Source organism: Melozone crissalis, unplaced genomic scaffold, assembly GCF_028551555.1.
Source record: "Melozone crissalis strain CALT ecotype California unplaced genomic scaffold, PUWL_Pcris_2 ptg000014l_1, whole genome shotgun sequence".
Lineage (NCBI taxonomy): Eukaryota > Metazoa > Chordata > Aves > Passeriformes > Passerellidae > Melozone > Melozone crissalis.
In genome coordinates this window covers 19196347-19216471 of record NW_026535792.1, presented here as the reverse complement: position 1 = coordinate 19216471, position 20125 = coordinate 19196347, and the positions used below count along the sequence as shown (strand labels likewise).

The 20125-nt window shown below is 43.9% G+C and overlaps 1 protein-coding gene across 1 annotated transcript; it reads right to left on the bottom strand.

The window, feature by feature from the left end:
* Nucleotides 1-12757: 12757 nt before the first annotated feature.
* On the bottom strand, nucleotides 12758-14072 carry LOC128934942 (C2 calcium-dependent domain-containing protein 4C-like). The gene has a single exon (XM_054272886.1). The coding sequence runs from the start codon at nucleotides 14054-14056 to the stop codon at nucleotides 12758-12760; it is 1299 nt and encodes a 432-aa protein (XP_054128861.1). The 5' UTR covers nucleotides 14057-14072.
* Between the last annotated feature and the right edge of the window lie 6053 nt (nucleotides 14073-20125).

The window sequence follows — 20125 nt, the reverse complement described above, 5'->3', positions numbered from 1 at the left end:
GTGGAGTTCCAGCATGGAGGCTGTTCCAGCCCTGCCACACTGAACATGTGCCAGACTTGGAAATAGAAGGGACCTTGTTCTGCTTCAACCTCAGCCTTGTCCAGCATCATGCAGTGACACTTGGAGGTCTTTCAAGAATGTGTGTCACAGGCCCTGCTAGAGCAGATAGGAAAAAAAGCTTAACTACTGTACAGCTCTGTGCTGTATGAAAGCTGCTCCCATGCACATTTACAAAGTTGCTACTGGATAATGAAAGAACATTTGAAAACATCTCTTTCTAAAGACATGTATGAAATATATGTTTTCCCACTACTAAGTGAAAGTGAACAATATAGTAGAAAAAGTAGTAAAGATGGAATTTGCTTTAGGAGACTACCAAGAAAGGAGGAAAGGTAAGCAGTTTCTAACAGACTTGACATGCTTGTTAAACTATTCCTGTTACTCTAATTCACTAAACCTAGCTGAACCTTCACTAAACATTTTTCTGTGTCACTTCAGAAGTCACAATCAACAGCTCCTAAATGGATCACTGGGGATTGGATGCCCTCTTTGCTGAGTTGCAGCCATACAAACCCAGCTTCAGGGCCAACACATTACCTGCTGCAGGCAGGTGTTTGGAAATTACTGAGATAGGCAAGTAAATTACTGATAAGTTAATACAGGGAAAAGTGCTAAAAATAGCAAGGATCCCTCAGGCTGCAAAACACACCAGATGATAGAAAGACTTGTAAAATCATTGGTGACAAAAGACACTGAGTAGGGAACAATTGTTCTGTGTTTCTTCCAATGAAAGACCTGCAGATTGTCAAATGAAGATAATAGCTAACTCAAAAGAAGGGAAGACATATTTTCACATAGTGCACCGCTACAGTATGAAGCACTTTGCTGCAGGAATGAATGTTTACATAAATTCCAAAGACTCTGCAACAGATTCTTAGAGGAGAAACCTGTCTGGCATTTTTAAACACATCAAAATGAGCTGCATATCAGAAAGCCCCAAAGCAACTTCTGCAGTCTGGGTTGTGTCACCAGATCTGTTCTCACACTCCTCTGTCAGTCACTATTGCAATATCCTGCCTCAACACAACACTGCATTTCAAGAGCTCTGGGTTTCACCAGGGATGTGAAAACCAGATCACTGGCAGGTCCAGTGATCTGACAGCAGCATTTGTGGGCATTGTGGTGGGCAGAGCACAGCATCACCATGGACTTGGGCTCCTTTTATGGGGAGTTCACCTGCCTGTGGTTTGAGCTCACCACATCTGTAGAGAGAGACAAATTTCTTCCTGCTGCTGTGTTTATTTCTAGCAATTTGCTCAAACATGGACTTTCACCATTGAAATGTAACAGCATGAATATGTAAATAAGAAATCCCCGTCAAAAAGTAATTTAGGAAGACGCCAGGTACCTTATCTCTGCTCTTCAGTTGTGTCGTGACTTATCACAGTTGACATTTCAGTAAGGCTGGAGGAGCAGGTCCAAATTTGAACATTCGTAGGCAGAAGATGCAGTAGAGCAGCTTTGATGTCAATAGAATGTCAGTCCCTGTCGACTTTGTTCAGATTGAACTTAATTGCAGGAACTGCATTAATAGTCAACACAAGCCATCTGTTTAAACGTGTGTTTTGAAAAGAACTGCCATGTACAATAAACATGCTCAACTGTTATGACTCACATATCTGTTCATGTGAAATGAGGATTCGGCAATTTCCCTGACAAAAACATTCAAATACAGGTTTAAAGCATTTTTATATCAAATTAATTTGTTTTCATGGCAGGTCCAGTGGTCTGACTGTTCTGGGGGGTATGTTCACTGCTGAGCTGATGAACCAAACTGTTTGGCCAACCTTGCCTCAAGAACCTGCTTGGTAAGTCAAAGCTGCACCAAGAAACATCAGCAGCTCATGGCTACAGGCACATAGTTACAGTGGCAAAGTGTTCTTCAAAACATTTGTCCACGTGCACTTGGAGGCTGGGTACTGTGTCCTAGGTGTGAAGCAACTGATAATTCCAAAACAAACCAAATAAGCCTGGTGGCCCTGGCAGACTGGCTGAGTGCTATCTGTACCCACTGTGGGCTCATGAAAGGGATAAGCATTCACCTTGATTAAACATTATACTGAGCCCTGATCATGCATGGGGGGAAATCTACCCTCTCCTTTGCAGGCCAAAGCTGCTTCAAGCAGCTGACACACCTGAGCAATTATGTGAGATCACCTGAGCAATCCAAAATATACAATCTCACATTTTATCTGTCAGACTGACTAGGAAGAACAGACTTTCAGCCCTGTGTTCTTTCTTAAAAGTAACAGCTAATATGCACTTGCAGGAGTGAAACAACCTGCCATTAGCTGTTACTTGTGGTATCATTTCTAAGTAAGCTTTGTTAAATTAATCATTGCCATGCTCTGGTACCTGGACTTATTTAGCAGCAGCATAAATTGTGAATCTGCTTTCATACACACTGAGCAGGGACATAGAGTCTGGCTGTGTGCTTCCCTCTCATGTGCACAGAGTAGAATCCTGTTACATTACTGGCACACTTATGGGTGCCTGTATACAGAAACTCAGAAACTGGAAGGGGTGGGGGAATAGGAGGGAGGAAAAACCCTATCTAGTCAAGGCACATAATGAATTAGCAAATCCAGAATCTTTCCTCACCTGGACAGTTAGCTTGATATCACCATGGCCTTGCTTTTTTGTTTTGTTTTCACCTCTAGAACTATTTTAAACTACTGGGAGATAGAAATAGGTCTCTTATTTCCTAAACTATTCTATTGCACAAATTGCTTGTTCCAATGAGGTGCAATGCTTCATTAAATTAGGAGGTCAGTAATTGTGTTTTATGATGTACTTTAATATCACCAGTTTCCTCATCCAATGTTTTCTGCTTCATATACCTGAGCAAGTCCTGCTCTGCTCTGCCAATGGATTTTGTTAATGTTTATATTTCAGTAACATTTAAGTGGACATGGTGTAGAAGAAACCTGTAGAACTAGAGTTCTGTGTGGTGTGCTGGATTGCTCCTTTCCCCTTACATCCAATTATGTCTCCTTTTGTAGTTTCCAGGAAATCTGGCAGCACAGCCTGTGTTAGTTTAATCATGTGAGGATGGCTAACAGGTCTCCTCTCACCTAGCACTACTCAATGTGTAAGAGCACTACGAGCAAGCCAAGTTGAGGTGTGCTGCCAGCTCTTTCCAAATCAGAGAACTGTTATCCACACTTTCAAAATCAGTCACCAGGGCAGTGGGAGATATGTAGGTGCCAATTCAGTAGTTTTGCAGAACCCAAAATGCTCATGTCATTGAATATGAATTAAAGTGGGGGTGATCCTCAGCTTTTCTTATGATGTATCCATTAGAAAATTATCTTATTTTGATTAGCTGATTTATAAAATTGTTCAGCACTGTTTTACTTGGGGATATTTCATGTTTTGTTTCAGGATCCAGGCCTCCCTTCAATACACCCAGGTTTCTGGTTTTGCTGTTACTATACCTATGAGACCTATGGTACATAAGTGCTACTTTCACTTTTTCTTATTCCTCATAATCTGTACAACATTGTAGGTGAAAATAGAACCTGAAATAATTTTCAGGTTCTTTAGCTGGATTTACCTTCTGATGTCTAGGTGCACAGATGTCAGTTTGATACTACTCTGGTTTTCTCCAGATGGACACAGCTGAGGTATCTACCTGCTCACATCATCATCACACAACAAAACAAGGATAAACAGGAGGGCACAGTGAGGCAGATGGAGAAGGCTGCACAGTGTCAGAGGGACCAATGGAAAGCAGAATGGAAATGGAAAGCAATGGAAAGCAGAAAGAGGTAAAGTTTCCATCCCTTTATACACAGAAATAAAGTTCTTACTGCTGCTGCTGCTACCACTAACTCAGTCCTGCCTCCTTTTTTCCATGTTTTTTGATGTTGCATAGGTGGTAGCTATAGGCCTGGTATATTCAAGACTATGGTAAAAAGAATTTACTCCTCTGATTTATTCTGGCAAAAACTTCTCTTCAGACATTGCTGTGTCTCATGTATGATAATACATGTTTATCTAGCATATTATTTTGCAATGAGGGCTCAGGGTGACTCTTCAGAAAAATTTTAAACAGCTCCCATCTTCACTTTAAAACTTCTGTCAGTCTGGTTGATGCATTTGGAATTACATACTGCAAATCTTTTCACCCTTTCACTTGACACACTTTGGTCCTGCAGCCTGTGCAGTCAAAAATCTTGTTAATTTAAGTGCAATGAGCAGAGAAATGGATCATGACTGAATCCCAGTGTTGTGCACTGGTAATCTGTTGAAGAAACAAGACTTCAGCCTTGCCAAATTATTTTTGTCAATATGCTTTTCATGTTTTAAGTATTGCTTAGTTTTGTAACACTTGCATTTTATAGTGATGACAGTATAAAATACAAGTGTTACAAGACGAATGTGTTACAAAACTTATATAAAAACATCTCATATAGGTATTAAAAGTTTTTAACTTGGCACTTATGACATTCTGAGATTCCCTTTGCATGTAATGTAAGCAGGGTCAGATCACAGATATTTGTAGTACTTTAAAATAAAGCCAAGATGAGTGAGACATTTTATATTATTACACTTCTGGTATTAGCAAAACATATAAGCAATGCACAGAGAAGTCATCTCCTGTGTTTGGAAAGTGAAACTGAGTAAAAGGAACAATGGTAGTGTGATTTGAGGAAGCAAAGATGGAGCCACATTCTTCTCAGTGCAAGCAGAATGAACAAAAGGAAATGGGTGCAGATGACACATGGGAAATTCCACTTACACAAAAGATGACACAGGAGAAGGAAGAGGAGAAAAATGCCACTTTTTTACTCTGGGGGTGGGGAAGCACTAGGACAGGGAGGATGTAGGATATCTCCATCCTTTGCAGATATTCAAAACCCAAGTGAACGAGGTCCTGGGCACACTGCTGTGCTGACCTTACTGGCAGCAGGGGCTGGACTCAGGGATCTCTGGCTCCCTGCCAGCATCAGCTATGCCAGGATTCTGGAGCTGACAAAAAGTCATGGGCCAAAGCCACAACAAGGGCTATTTTTCTTTAGGGAAAAAAATTCTTATCAAGCAAAAGTGAAATGTGAGTGGTTCTCAGTTCTCAAATATTTCTTTACAACACAAGCACTGAGTGGAAATATAAATAAATGGAGCAGATTAGTTCCATACTGGCAGACCTGCCCTGCATTTTGGCTTTTGACTTTATCAGGTTTTTTTCCAGTAACTTCCCTGAGGTCTTGCTGCATTTTGACCTTTTAAAAAGTCCCATGGATTAAATCTCCCTTTGTTTTTGTTCATATTTGTGCAATTCTCAAGTGCTCTGCTCATCTCCTGTGCCCATGTAGTAACTTCCAAGGGTTGTCAGCTGGACATGTCTGTTGTCCCATAACTTCCACCCAGTCCAATTCCTGAAGCACCCTTAACTCCTTCATTCCTAGCAAGATATCTTCAAAACAGATGGTGAAAAAAAGTCACATCTTTTTAGAACAATACAGAAATATTCCAGCTGGTTTCCATACCTCTTTGTCTGCATTTACTAGATGTGTCTGTCCTTTCCAATAGATCTAGTTAAGACAAGTCTTAGGAAGCACACTATTGAATTAGATTTGTGCTTAGGATTTATGGAGCCTTGGAAAATGTTCTGTGTTCCCAGCGGGTTAAGAATAGTTTTCAGTTTCACCAGTGTTTTCATACTAATGGTCTTGTTTCAGATTCCTCTGGATTATACCAGAGGAAATAGCCCAGCAAAATATTCTGCTAACAAAACCAGCTGGGGTAATAAGCAACAAAGCTGTGGGATAGGCTTTGTAACTCTTCCAAGCTTTCTAGAAATCAGAAGTTTTACCTTAAAAATGCAAAATTATTTCTCTGGTGCACTGCAACCTCTGCCAGGGCAGAGAGTTAATCACCCATCTGAGGATAAGGGTGGATATTTTCCTTTACAGAATCCCACTTGACAATGCCTTCACTCCCAACCCTGCCATCCTCCATCACTGGTGGAGCACACATGGCAGACAAACAACACTTAGGGCTCTACACAACTTGTCCCATCCTTTAGAAATCATCTGTGGAGGTTTGCCTCTCCTTCTTCCCCCACAGACCAGCCAGTTCAACACTGCACAGCTGAATTACTGCCTTGAATCAGCTTTGACAGCAGCTAATTAGGGGTGTGAAAGTCAGCATTTACCACCACAGTCACTTTTTCACCATTTGTGACTCTGCTTTTGCCAACACTCAGCATGAGCTATTTGCCTTTAACAAGCTCTACTGGGTGATCCTTCTTCTCCTCCCCTTCACCTCCACTGGTTTATTGTCAGCCCCAGCTCAGCAGTCCCTGCGGGCTGGGCAGGTCATGCCGAGCCTGTGTGACACCAAAGCTCTGTCACACTGCTCCAGTGCAGGCAGGAGCAGAGCTGGGCCCAGCTCAGCTGAGGCTCTGGCAGGCAGCACTGCAAAGCCAGCTGTGCCCAGTGCCTTCTGCAAAATGTGAGAGCTGGGATTTCAACAGAAAACAATTCTCTGCTGTGGGCACTGGGCTGTCAGAAAGGATCAAGCAGCACATGCTCACAGCTAGGGTATCTTCTAGGACCAAAATTGCATAAATAAAATAATCCAGTGAAATCACAGAAACCTCAGAGGCAAGCTGAAGTTGGCTCTGGGATTTCAAGACAATATCTATTCCTCCTTTTATATTTACTGGTGTGGTAAATTCAGGTTTATTGCTCATGGGAAACAGGCAGTGGTTAGCACCTAGGAAGATTTGACCAAAAAAAAAAACCCACCCCAGCAAAACCAGAACAAATATTTGAGTTAAAGGTTTCACCTTCTAGAACTGTGCACTTTCATAAGGAGCTTATAGAAATGATCCTGAATATTCATACATTCTAAGCTACTTTATCCTTCACTTCTGCACATGAGCAAATGAGCACCTCCAGTATAAGCCTCTTTCCTGAGTGACATTTCTCGTTGTCTTTCTCACCTCTTAAGGGAAGGAAGAGCTCTCCCTCACAAGCAGCTGAGGAACATGGGGACACAGCCACGGGAAATCCACAGCACACAGGGATGAAGGCATCAGGAACAACTTGTGTGAGCTCCTCTAATTCACAGCAACAGTTTAAACAGGCAGGCTGTGACTTGCTTCCCTCTAAGTGCTTCTCCATCATAGCAATGTAATGAAGATCCAAACCTGTCTGGTCCTCTCACTAAAAAGAAGCAACTCTAAGGTTTTTCAGATTATCTTTCACCTTGTGCTCCTTCAGATGTTTCCTGCACTGAAGAGGCTGATAAAGGTAAGTAGAAAAATCATTTTGATTTAACAGAACAGAGGCAAAGTGGAAAATCTTGTTCAGTTCTTTCCTGTCCAGAACATGCAATGCTTGACAAGGTCAGGTTCTCATTGTACTACACAGGATAGCTAATTTTGCAGCATTGGAATATTTATAGCCAGAAAGAGAAAAGTAGCAGGAATAGGAATAACAAAACCAGAAGACCAGACATGTCTGGTCACCTGTGGTGGTTATCTAAGCACAAAGGGCTGTGAATTCTATTCACTCCTGTTTGTTGGACCCTTCCTCTCATCCAATTGACTGTGCTCAGTTCCCAGTATCTCTCCTCAGTTGCCACCTATAACCAGGAACCTGGGCTGTAGCTATTTCTGTTCCTGACAGGAACAAAGAACTACTGCAAGCTCTTTTCCTCTCAAAAGGATACCCTAAATGCAAAGATGCTGCAGCACAAAACATGACTTGCTTATCAATCCTAATGGAGGCACAAATAGTCAAAGAATGTAGAGACTTTCCCCACTCTGCAGGCAGCACTGTGCACAGGCATGCTTAGATGGGCTTTGGGGCATCATTCCTATGTTTTACATCAATCACCTCAATGCAAATAGGTTTGTTTGCAGACCCTCCACTACATTAAACTTCATTTTACCTCTGCTACAAGGACAGATTGTTCAGCATCTGCCTTTGCTTCTAAGGCACTATTAATAATATGAGAGTACATCTCAGTGACAGTCACCAGCATTAAGTCTGCACTGAAATGCCATTCATTTAAATATACAGATAAATCTTACACACATTTTTTTGTTCAGGGCACACAGAACTTGAAAACAAATAGCCTCTAACTATGCTATTCATTCTGTGAGTGTAAGGCTACTGCTGGTTTTAATCCTGCTGCAAAAAGTTATCAACAGATATTGATCCCTTTCCTACCCTGGCCAAGTATCATGGCCAGGCATTCATGCACCCATTCATTGCGCCAAGCCAATTCAGGCACCCATGCAAGCTGGAGCCCCAACAGGACAACAAGCAGCAGCCAACAGCTGGGACAGGCCTGGTGAGCGTGGAGTGGCCCCATGAGCACACAGCTTGTGGCATGACCTCCCTAGAGCTCCTGCAAGAGAGGTCCTCACACTGAGCAATCCCATTGACACAGATTTCTTCAGGACAACTTCCCCAGCTTGGCAACTCACAGACAGGCTTTTCACAGATTTATATATTTATCTAATTGTTCTTTCATCGGTTCTCTAAGGAAACTAAGAGTTTACCCACAGCAATTCCTACCTAGACTAAAAAAATAGAAGACTTTTTGCCCATTAGGCCCCATCATAAGCTCAGTCTTTCACCACAGTCACTGTTGCTGACTGAAAAGCCAAGCCCCAGGAGCAGAGGTTCCACCCTCCCCAAAAAGCCCTCTCAGATGAAGCACTTGGAAGCAGCACAGGTGCTGTGTTCACAGTGCCTCTCCAAAGGCAGTCTGAGAAATGGGAGCAGCTTAGAAAAAGTGATGCAATAAGCAGAATTTGATACTGCAAACACTGTGTTGCCTAATCCCTGGTCTACAGATCTGTCCTGTTAGGCTTTTTAGGTCACATGTATTTGCTTCCCTTGGTGTTATTTCTGAATTTTACCTGAAAAGGAGCTCAGTTACAGGAATTGCATTTTACTGTACCATATGCCAGTATATTTCTATTCAAATTGTATTTGAGATAACCTGAGTGGATTTCTAGAAAGAAAAGCATAAGCCTTGCTTTGCAGTAACATTTCTCCAGAACTGAAGAGGCATGCTTGAAATAACTGCCTTTGAAAAGGCCAGCAAAAGTGTGACTTCCAGTGCAGCTGAAACAAATAATATTTGCTTAGTAGAACGTGAGTCCAGGATTTTGGCACAATGACCTTCTTTTCCTCAAACGATTGTCTGGGTTTGTTTTTTTTTTAATTTAAATTGAGATGTGATTTTCCAACCAGTGAGCACCACTGAACACAGCTGATCAGACTACCCAAAACAGGATTTTTGCTTGAAAGACTCATTTATGCTCCCATATTTTCACGTTGTTTCAGAAGTTCCGAAAACTCCTGAAGATAATATTTCTTAACTCTGAACAGCTGTTTGCTAATGCCAGGAAGTTGATTTTCTTCTTGCTGCTGACTCTAACAGAAGCATTGAGGCATCATGAGTTTTTCAAGGCTGAAGTATCCAGTTGCCTTTTGTTTGCTCATGCAGGTGTTTTACGTAATTGCCCCAATAAGGCTGACGCTCACGGAAAGCAGCTGCAGCACCGGCAGCGTTGTCGGTGTTCACCACTTTCACCACTCACAGCTTAGCTGGCCTCTAAGAGCACAGCAAAACAAGTCCTGTGCTCCTAGTCAGGCTAATTGAAGTGTTCAAATTATATTTTGGCTTTGCATTGTTAATAACACCTGATAAGCAACACCCCAAAACTCAAAATGAATCAAGTATTCTAAAATATAAAGAGACACACTAAAATGGGGGGAGCCACCAAAGCTGTTTTCCATCTAGTGTTACAGTCATGTCTAGTCTAGTCTAATGTACCTGAATAGATACTTAATTCAAAGTTCTTATATTAAAGAAGAAAATTATCAAGAAAAACCTGAATCTAAATTATTTACTGGAGAAATGTAGGCAAAGCCCCTCTATCCTTCCCAGGCTTAAACTCTGCCTTTGAACTGGATCTGCAAGTCTTCTACTGCTTTGCTTTGTCCCCCTCTAACTTGCAGGCCTATCATCAAACTTCCATAAGGAGGCTTTCTCAGAAATATATCATTTTTTAAAGAGTCTTAAAAAACAGCTGTTTCCTTTCAACCAACCAAAAAGGTGCCCTTCACCTGTTTAAATACTTGAACAGATGAGCCCAGCTGGAAACCTATCTTCCTGTGACAGGAAGGAACAACTTTCTTAAGGACTTAACTCCTTCTCTGCCTAATAAAAGATAAGAGTTCAGAAGCACATTTCTTTTATGGCAGGAACTGCAGTATGCCCACTGGGCTGCACAAGAGAAGGCTCGGGGAGATCTCATTGATATGTGTGAATATCTGCTGGGAGGGAGTGGAGAGCATGGAGCCACGCTTTACTCAGCAGTATCCAGTGACAGGACAAGAGGTCATGAGGACAAATTTAAGTACAGGAAATTTCACTTACGCAGGAAAAAAACCCCTTTTCTGCTGGAAGGGTGGTAAAACACTGGAGTGTTTTCCCAGCAGATCTGGGACTCTCCATCCTTGGAGACACTTTAAGCCCAATACAGGACATGGTCCTGGGCAACCTGCTGGAGCTGACTGTGCTTCCAGCAGCAATCAGGTGATACAATCCCCAAGGGCCCTGCCCCACCTCAAACCCACCATCATTGTGTCCCTGCAGGACAGCGCTGGCATGGCACAGGGCACAGGGACACCCAGCACAGAGTGCCTGTACATGCTCCTCTGAGGCCTGAAACTGCTCTCTATTATCTCAGACAATGTCCATGTGAGTATACCTGTGAAGAGACCCTAAACCCCAGGAGCTAAAAATGTGATGGTGGATGAGTGACAAGCCTGAGAGGAAGCCTCTGCCATTCTGCCATCCTCAGGAGACCCCATGCAATAACTAATTAATTTAGCCTTTTTTTTTTTTGCAACATTATTGATTCTTCCTTGAAGTCACATTTTTAAAATTTCACTTCTCCCCACTTCCTGTAAGTTTTCCCTTATGGTCAATTTGCCCAGATTCAAGGACAAAAGTGACAGTGCATCACCTCCATCTGAGCAGTGTGTCAGTACATTTAATTCCTTCCCTTAGCACAAAGGGATTATTATTCCATTTTATTCCAGTTGGCTTCTGGGAATACACCCAGCCATTCACCTGTGTGAGTTGTCCTTTGTACAAGGATTCTGTTTTTGGAAGCATCTCACGTGAGTTGGATCAAGGATTAGCAGCAGGCATTTCTGAGCACTTGTGGTCACAGCTAACATCCTTTGGGCTTCTTCTGCTATCAGAAGGAATTATCTGCTGTCCTTCCTGGACTATTTCTGTCTGAAACTGAGTCAAGTTATTCACTAGCCAAGGAATCCCACAGTCTCCCTGTGAGCAGTCCCATGATTTGCAGACAACTAGACTCTTGCCAAAATAGGCCAGAGGGAGATCCTGCTAAAATTTCTGTGAAATTGCCTTTAAGGTGTGTATTTGGGCACTAGCAAGGCCGTGTTTCTACAGCCTCAAGGGGAATACAAAAGTAAACCTTTGTTTTCTCTGGCCCTTGCCTGCATGGGTTGATCTCCATTAAGGTTTATCCACCTTCATGTAATGAAGCTTGCAACTTATTCAAGGGAGGCAGCAACACACCTGGACTTTCAAGACATTTTTACCTTCTCCTACTAATTTATCCATTTACCCAACCCCAAGTAAACCTCATTTAAAAAAAAAATAAACAAAAAGAAAGAAAAAAAGAAGGGAAGATGGTCTCAAGCATGCTGGAGTTCTGCACCTTTGTGTTTCCTGTTTCCCCTGGCACTGAAGCAAGTTCTTCAGCCACTCACCACGCGGTGACAGGACAGATTGATTACACTAATTGTATGACAATGACTTGAGCAAGGTATGCATGAAGTCATTAGCTGAAGCAGGAATTCAATGCTGAGATCCCAAACTGTCCTTTGTCCTTGCTGCACTGATATCTTATCTGCTTCAGCTCCAGAAAGGATTCAATAGCTGAATTGCTGAGGGCTGTAGCTCTCAGGAACATTCCTGATCTAAACGAAATTACCTGGCAACTTGATTCTGTGGGCTGTGAAACCGGCCATGGAAAGGGAAGGTAAAAGAGGATGCTGACCGTGCTGCAACCTCACCAGGCTGTTCAAGTGTTGATACTGTAGGGCTGTGTAAAGAGAGCCCTGCCTCCAGTGGCTTTTAGCTGCTGCTCAGGAGCTGATCTTTTTATCCTCAACACAAACTTACACCAGCTTTGGGAAACCAAATCCACATGTTGTAAAAGGTGTAAAATCCACCTCATTCTCCCTCCAAACGCAAGGCTCATTAAAACATTCGTTTGTGCAAATGTGAGTGCTGTCAGAATGGTCCATTTAGCTGATGTTGTACCAAGGAGCTGCAATAGAGCTCAGGGTGTACTGTGTGCACAGACTGTTACCCACTCAGGGACCAGGGAGAGGGAAAAACACTTCCACCTGAAATTTATGGCCTGAAAGCCATAAACAGCAGCCTTGACTTGGCAACAGCCTAATCCTTTATCCTAAAGGCAAACCAGCCTTTCTCCCCCCTCCTGTCAATATCTCAGTTTGAAGTGTTAAGCAGCAAAACAAGGCACAAGAGCATGACACCAAGCAAGGCAGTGCTTTTAATTATTCCTAAAAAAAACCCAACAACATAAAAGTCAACCTAAAACTTTATTCAGTAGAAAACTTTCAGAAGACAGTTTGTTTGAATATTTGAATCACTACACTGCCAACATACTCATTAAGGACAACTCCCGTTCTCCTAAGGTATAATCCCTTTTCATACTGCACCCTTTATTTGTTGCTTTCATCCTGACAGAGAGGCTGTACAGCTCTTCTTCTGCAATGCCATCAAAAAAGAAGTCCTCATTGAAGATGGGATTCTTGCTTCTCTTTATAACTGTGCTTCTCTGCTTCTGTGTTTTCCCTGGCACCAGGGAGAAGGAGATACAGCAGTTGATGCTTTTGGGCTCTACAGAATCATCGTACAAGCCCTCTGCACTGATCAGGCGGATCCGCAGCCTCTCGTTCTCTGAGCAGTATTCAGCTGACAGCCTCAACACGCCCCCCTTGTCCATGACCACTGCACTCTCCCCCACCAGCCTCTCCCGACTGCAGCTCAGGTCCACTGGAAACAAGGGAGAGCAGGAGGGGCTAAACCTCCGGACGCCGAGCAGCCCCTCGGAGGCCCTCCTGATGGCACTGGGGCTGTTATCAGTGGAGCTGCTCTCCTCTGTAGAGAGGGAATTGTTCCTGGGCATACTGTGTTTGCTCTTGTCTTTCAGTGCTCTGCAGAGCAACCCCTCCTGACTTTGTGCTTTGATCAGGGAGCAGGGCCTGGGAGGTGACCTGGTGAGAAGTGGAGAACTGAAAGGAGAGGAATCACTGGAAGAGGCAGTGTCACTGTCACAGGCAGCTTGCCTGTGCAGAGAGAGGTGCTTGGGCGGCAGTCTCACCGAAGCAAAGCTGATGGCAATGGGGTTAGACGTGCTCCCTTTGCCACTGAAGGTGTTAGCTCTGGACCGAGACAGCTTCAGGCTGGGCAGAGCCGCACGGGGATCACCATGGAAGATGGACTCCTTCCTCCTGGTGTGGGGACTCTCCAGCAAAGTGCAGAAGCCATAGGAAGTGGGGGCTCTGGGAAAGTGGGGCAGGGAGAGCGCTGCTTGGGACTGTGGGTCTGCATTGGTGCTTTCTTCCTCTAGGGCAGAGATCTCCTCTTCAACACTTTCCACCTGAATGAGATGTGGGCAAGAGCTGGGGCTGTAATCAGAAGTAAGAGCTCCATCCACTGAACTGTGATCCTGGTGGAAGCCACTGCCCTTAATGGGGCCAGAGCTGGTCAGCCTGGGGGGAATGCAGAATTCAGGGATTCTGTCAGGAGTGATCACATTTGGAAAAGCAGCAGCCCTCAGCTGGGCTTTTTCAGGCAGATTTTGGCTTTGTGACAGTCCCAGGAAGGACGAGCTGGAGAGGTTCCCATTTTCATGTGATGCTCTGATCTTTTCCAACAACCACATCACTGTAGCTGGGCAGGAGGTCCTCAAAGGGGAAAAGTTTGAAGGAGAAATCCACCTGCAGAACACAGAGAAGAAAAGGTACATGAACATCCTTTTTGGAGATGCTACAGCCAAGCAAGGCACAAAGGGTGCCATTCAAAACAGCCCCTGCCCAGCGTACCACCTTTAGCAAAGTCAATTGGTGCAAGAACAGAACTAAACTACTAAAGAGAGAAAACAGCATCGAGTCACTACCAGAGGAAAACGTCCCTCTCGCACAATCCCTGCGGTGCTTTCCCCTCAGCAGAGGACGTACCTCGACAAGCCCAAGCCGTGTTGTTTGCAGCGCTCCGAGCAGGATGGCGCAGCCCGCCCCGCTCCTCCCTTTAGTAGCGGCGCCGGGCGCCTCCCAGCGCGGGCAGGGGCGGGGGCAGCACCCGCGCCTCCCACCCTCATGCGGGGGTGAGGAGGGAGAGCGGCCCTGCCGGGCACTGTGCCGGGCACCGGGCACGGGGAGGGGCTTGCCGCAGGGGCCCCTCACGGGAAAGCGCGTTTGGAGCGCGTCCTGTCGCCCCCGCAGAGCAGCGGATGTTCCCGGCCCTTGGCACTCGCCTGCGAGCGCGGGGGGACGGGGCTGCCCGGCCCCAGCCCCTTGTCCTTCCCCCGCGTCCAGGTTCTTTTTGATTAATATCGACTTACAGAGGCATCCCGAGATAACTAACAAGCTCAGGACAAAAGCAACATTGTCTTGGGGATTCTTTTCTTCTGGAGATCCTGGCAGCTTTCCAGCGTTAGAGCAGTAAGAAGTGAGGATTGCGGTTTTCGAGCTCATTTGTAAAGAACTTTGCTGCCTTTCTACATCTGAATGTGTGTCCACCCCCTCGTTACTCACAAAGAACACGAATCTGCGGAGCCCTGACACAGCGTTCTTATCGCCGATACTGAGCAGCGACAGAAACGGGAATGCAGGTGCAGCGAGGGGAAAGACAAGGCACGAAATGCTTTGGCAAGTCACCTGGAAAAGCAGCACATCAAAAACCCAGGCCCGCCTGATGCTTTACAGACCCTGCTCAAAGCCAGGTGGGATCCATGAACTTCCTCACCAACGCAGCAAAGCCTGAACGGACCTCGGCAAACTCTGTAATTGTTCTGCAAGCAGGAATCTTTAATGCAAAAACAGGAAGGCCTGCCAAACCTGTTGGCTAAATACTCATCTGAAGCCTATAACACAGGGATAGTAAACAAATAATATTCTTCCTCCCTCTTCGCTGAAATGCATGTTTACTGAGTGCTTGAAATAGATGAGATGTGCTCAGAGAAAATAAATCCCGTGGGCAACAGGGGCAGGGAACATTTTGAACCTGCTGTAAGATTTAGCTGGGTACACACGTGTTCTGAGTGTAAGCCCTGCTTCTCTCCCGGTTTTTTTTTTTAACACCAGTTAGGCTTCATTACCATAACAATCTCCTGGTGATTAAAATCTGAGAAAATTCCTTCTGCTGCTTTTTACAAAGGTTCAGGACACTCCAAACATCCCAGTGATGTTTCAGTTGTAGGAGCTCGTGTAGTTTACTTAGATGAACTTACTTGGTGTGGGTGTGCTTCAAATAATCTCCAATCCAATTTAGAGGCTTCTGGAGAGGGTTAGTGCTTTCTCCAGCCCATGAGACTTTACAGCACAGCAGTAAGGGAAATTCCTGGAGATGCTGGGATGCTCTCCTTTAGGAAGCAGTGTGTGCACCTTACAGCTGTTATCCATTCAGACCAGGCAATACCATACCATGTATCCTGCATTACACACCATGCAGTTTCCAAAGAGTGAGTGGGCTTGTTCTATGTGCTATGCACCTCTGCCTTTAATACCAAAAATAAAAATTAAACATTGAGAAAAATTAAGAAAATGGCACTTTTTAATGGAAACCTTATTGCCTTCAGTAACAGATCACAGAGGTTGTTCATATGCAGCAATCATGGCAAGCGGTCTCAGGTGCACTAAGTTCACAGCTGACATCAGGCAGTGACAAAATAAAATAGCCATGAAATAAGTTATAGGTACGTGATTTCTCCCGAGTCTCTGTACCATCAGGGAAAACATCTAGGGCTTCTCCAGAGATGATCAGTCTCATGATCACAGTTGCCTGTCTCCCTCCAGTGACTGCAGAGAGGAAGCAGGTGCCTTACACGGGGTGGTGGATCCTCCCCTTCCTATGCAAGCCTGCACTTTATAGACATCTAACAGATTGCTCATGTGCTGGGAGTTCAGCAACACTGAAGCACTTGGACCTGCCCCATGGAAATAGGCACTCAAATGTGTATATATAACTTCCTGCGCTCAGAACAGATTCTTTCCTTGATTAGCTTCAGAGCGTAATTAAAATATGCTGCCAACAGGACTTCCTGTTGTTGTAAAAAACGTGCCTACAATATTCCACTTCTAAAGCAGATATAATTCGTGGAAAGTCTTTATTAGAATCCCTGTACCAACAACAGGTGAAAGCCTGGGGTCTGGGCAGGGGCTGTAAAAAATGGAATTTCCTACCAGCACAGGAGGAGCTCGGGAGTTTTCCTTCGTGTGTTCTGCTATGATTTATCTCCTCTCCTGCCGTTCGGAATTCCCTGGGCACAGCGGCTCAGGAAAGGTCCGGCCGTGCCTCGCCCACCTCCGGGTCCCTCCCTGCGGGCCCCGCCCCGGCAGGAGCCCGGGGATAAAACATCAGAACACAAAACAGGGCTCAGGCTGGCTGCTCCAAGGGCCTGGAACTGCAAGGAGAGCCCTCTCCGTGCTTTACAGGGGATAGAGAGGTCGGAGAGCTGCAGCAGCTGACAGCCCTTGGAGAATGTGCACCAGGGGAGGGGGAAAATGACTGGAAAGATAAAAACCAAAAAAGGTCTGGCTCTGCTGTGTGTGTGCTGCTATGCAAATGCCAGTCCTGGATGAGATAGCACATAACATCCCACCATTCTTAAAGCAGCAGCAATGGCTGTGCATTATATTACATAAAATATTCAAAATTTCCACAAGCTTTTGTAAGAATAGAGAATCCAGTTCAGCTTTATTTTCCTAAAGAATGCAGCAGTAACTCAGCTGTAGCTTCTTGAAAGAAGACTTCAATCAACTGAGAGCCACTTAGATACAGTTTTTTGTTAGAGATTGGTATCATGAGCAAATACAGCACATTGTATAGTGTGTTAATTCCTTCCTGTCACTTTGACTAATGTCAAATATATCTATTAGCAGACTGCTCACCATTTCTGGCCTAAATCAATGCCCAAATCATTCTGCATTACTCTCACAGTAACGCAAAATAGTAACAGAGGATCAGCAAAACTCATCTGACAACTTGGCCTTTCTTCTTTTGCATCCGAGAGTAGCTTATATTTTATCTCATCAGCAAAGACAAGTTCTTGCATTGCTTTACAAGAAATGCTCCTTTAAATGAACAAATGAACGAACAGGTGCCCAAGTGCTGGCAGCAAGAGCTCAGGAACTGCCGGGCCCTTCAGGCACTTGGGGACTTTATGCCAAGTATCTCAAGTGCTTTGTGTCACAGCAGTGTGAACTGTAAAAATATAAAAGTATGAACTGAAAAATTCATTCTTGATAGCATATTACATAGTCCTGTTATGAGAAGCTGAGAATTGCCATGCAAAAATCCAAGAAAGTTGTGCTGCTCCTAATTCCACTCAGCCAGTTTCCCAAAAGGCAAGTTTCTACAGATGGATAACCAGGATAAAGATTCAACAGCAAAGTGGGGCAGATTTCCCAGGACCAGAGGCTTTATTAGACAGCCTGGGCAGTTTAGTAATGCTGGTGGAAAGGATCCTAAAGACAAAAGAATGTGGGATTATTTGATTTTTTTAAAAAAATACAATAGGCAGAAAGACTGCTTGCTTCTAGGAGAAAAGAGCAGGGATTTCTGAGTTGTGTTACACAGCTCCAACTTTGAAGGCACATGTGACTCCCAGCCAAGGCCTGGCAAACTGCTGCCTTTCAGTGCAGTGCCTCTCAGTGATTAATCTTCAACTTCAAAGGGAAAAAGGGCTCAGGTACTCACAAGGAGGCTGCTGGTACCCCTGTGCACCATTGTGAAGCACCAAAGTGTCTGATCCTCCTCCAGGAAATCAATTTAACCAGCAAAGCTAAAGGGTGTCCAGTCAGGAAGAAAACTTTGTGACTGGACACACGCTCACTGAGGCCAGCCATAAGGTCACAGCCAAGTCACACAGATGCAGACACAAAGAATGGAAATTGTATTTTCTCTGAAAGATTTACATTCCATAGAATACTCTGCAAGTGCCTTTAATTCAGATTCTTGAAGCCATGGCAGTGGCAGAGGTGCACAGTTTGGGCACAATCAAACCTTGCAGCAAGACAGAAGGAACACATATGCAAGGGACTGCTCTATAAACTGCATTGTTAGTGGATGTTTTATTTCAATCTTATAGGGCTAAACATGATGAAAACCTAAAAACTCCCATGACATTTCCCACAGTAACAGCTCTGTGTTACAGACTGTGTTTCTTTCAAGAATTCTGCAATCTGGTGAAGGCAGAACTGCCCCCAGACTGTCTTGTTCAAGTCACTCTGCTGTTGTTGAAGAGTAACTTATTCCTGTGTCAAACAGCTCAATTCCAGGGCAGGCCTCTCCCACTAGGCCAGGTAAGTGCCTTTTAGGATTCTCAGGAAAAAAAGTCTACCAAACTGATTAGGTCATGTCACAGAGTTGTCCTGTGTTAGAGCAGCAATGAGCTCCACTGCTGCCATGGCTTTGTAGAGTTACTGTGCTGTGCTTATAGCAGGATACATCCCCAATAATGAAATGTGATAATTATCATTAGTATTTTCCTCAGAGTAAAAACTGAAATTAAATCAGGCAGTACAACTTTATCATTTCTAGACCAGACTATTTCAGTTAAAAGGGACCTACAACAATCATCTAAGTCCAACTGCCAGACCAATCCAGGGTTCCTCAAAAGTTAAAAGTGTGTTCTTAAGGGCCTAGTCCCAATGCCTCTTAACTCATTGACAGGCTTGGGGCATTGATCACCTGCCTGATCCAGGGTCTGACCACCCTCTTGGTAAGGAAAGGCTTCCCAACATCCAGTGTGAACCCATCCTGACCCAGCTTCCACACATCCAGCCACTGGATCCCAGGAGAAGAGTTCAGCATCTCCCTCTGTGCCTCCCCTCATCAGGAAGCTGTAGAGAGCAATTAGATCAATTAGCAATTAGACATCTCAGCCTCTTTTTCTTCAAGCCAGGCAAACACACTGTCCTCAGCTGCTCCACATTCATTTCAGATTCCCTGCTTAGGCACAAAAGCATAAATAAACACTTCATCCAACCATCTCTATTCTGGTAGCCTCAATAGAAGAATATTTTCTGCAGTTTAGTCCCATACCTAATTTATGTAGTCTAATTTGATGGTCATTCTCATGTAACCTAAATTAATTCATTCCATATAAAGTTACATTGATACCTTTAAGATGAATCACACATATCAAGAGAAAAACTATTCTCTCCATCTTCTTTGTGCTCAAAGTAAATTTAAATATGAAAGATAAAATTACAAATAATTTTTGCTTTCAAATAAAAATAGGCCTTTGTAAAAAGAAACAAAATAAAAAAGTCTCCACAAATCTTAAAATCAGTAAGGACCACTTGTATCAAGGTGAAAGAGAAAAAGAAGGAAACAGTGCCAGGACTGTGTATTAGGAAACTAAATCTATGCTTGTCCATGCTAAGAATGTATTTTTTACATCCATTTCAAGAAGTCAAATTAGAGAAAAGCTATTGGATCTATGTGTTGATTTTTTATCATTTTAGACATAATTTTATACCTCAAAGGAAGACTATATGAGTCAGCAAATGGATAATTATCTCCTACTAGCACCTTCACCAGGTATTACAATGTCAGGAGTTATTCTTTGGAAGAGTAACTCCTAGGATTTCCCTGATTGCCATCTTCCTTCAAAATAAAAGGCTAAAGCTGCCAGGTTAGGCACCACAATTGTCAAGTTATGCCCCATGATTTGCACAAATAATATTGAGAATTTCCTCAACAAGTGTGCCATGTAATACTCCTGTAG

Bases quoted from the DNA above. Each gene is read 5' to 3' on its own strand.
- LOC128934942 (XM_054272886.1), bottom strand. From the start codon at position 14,056: ATGTGGTTGTTGGAAAAGATCAGAGCATCACATGAAAATGGGAACCTC.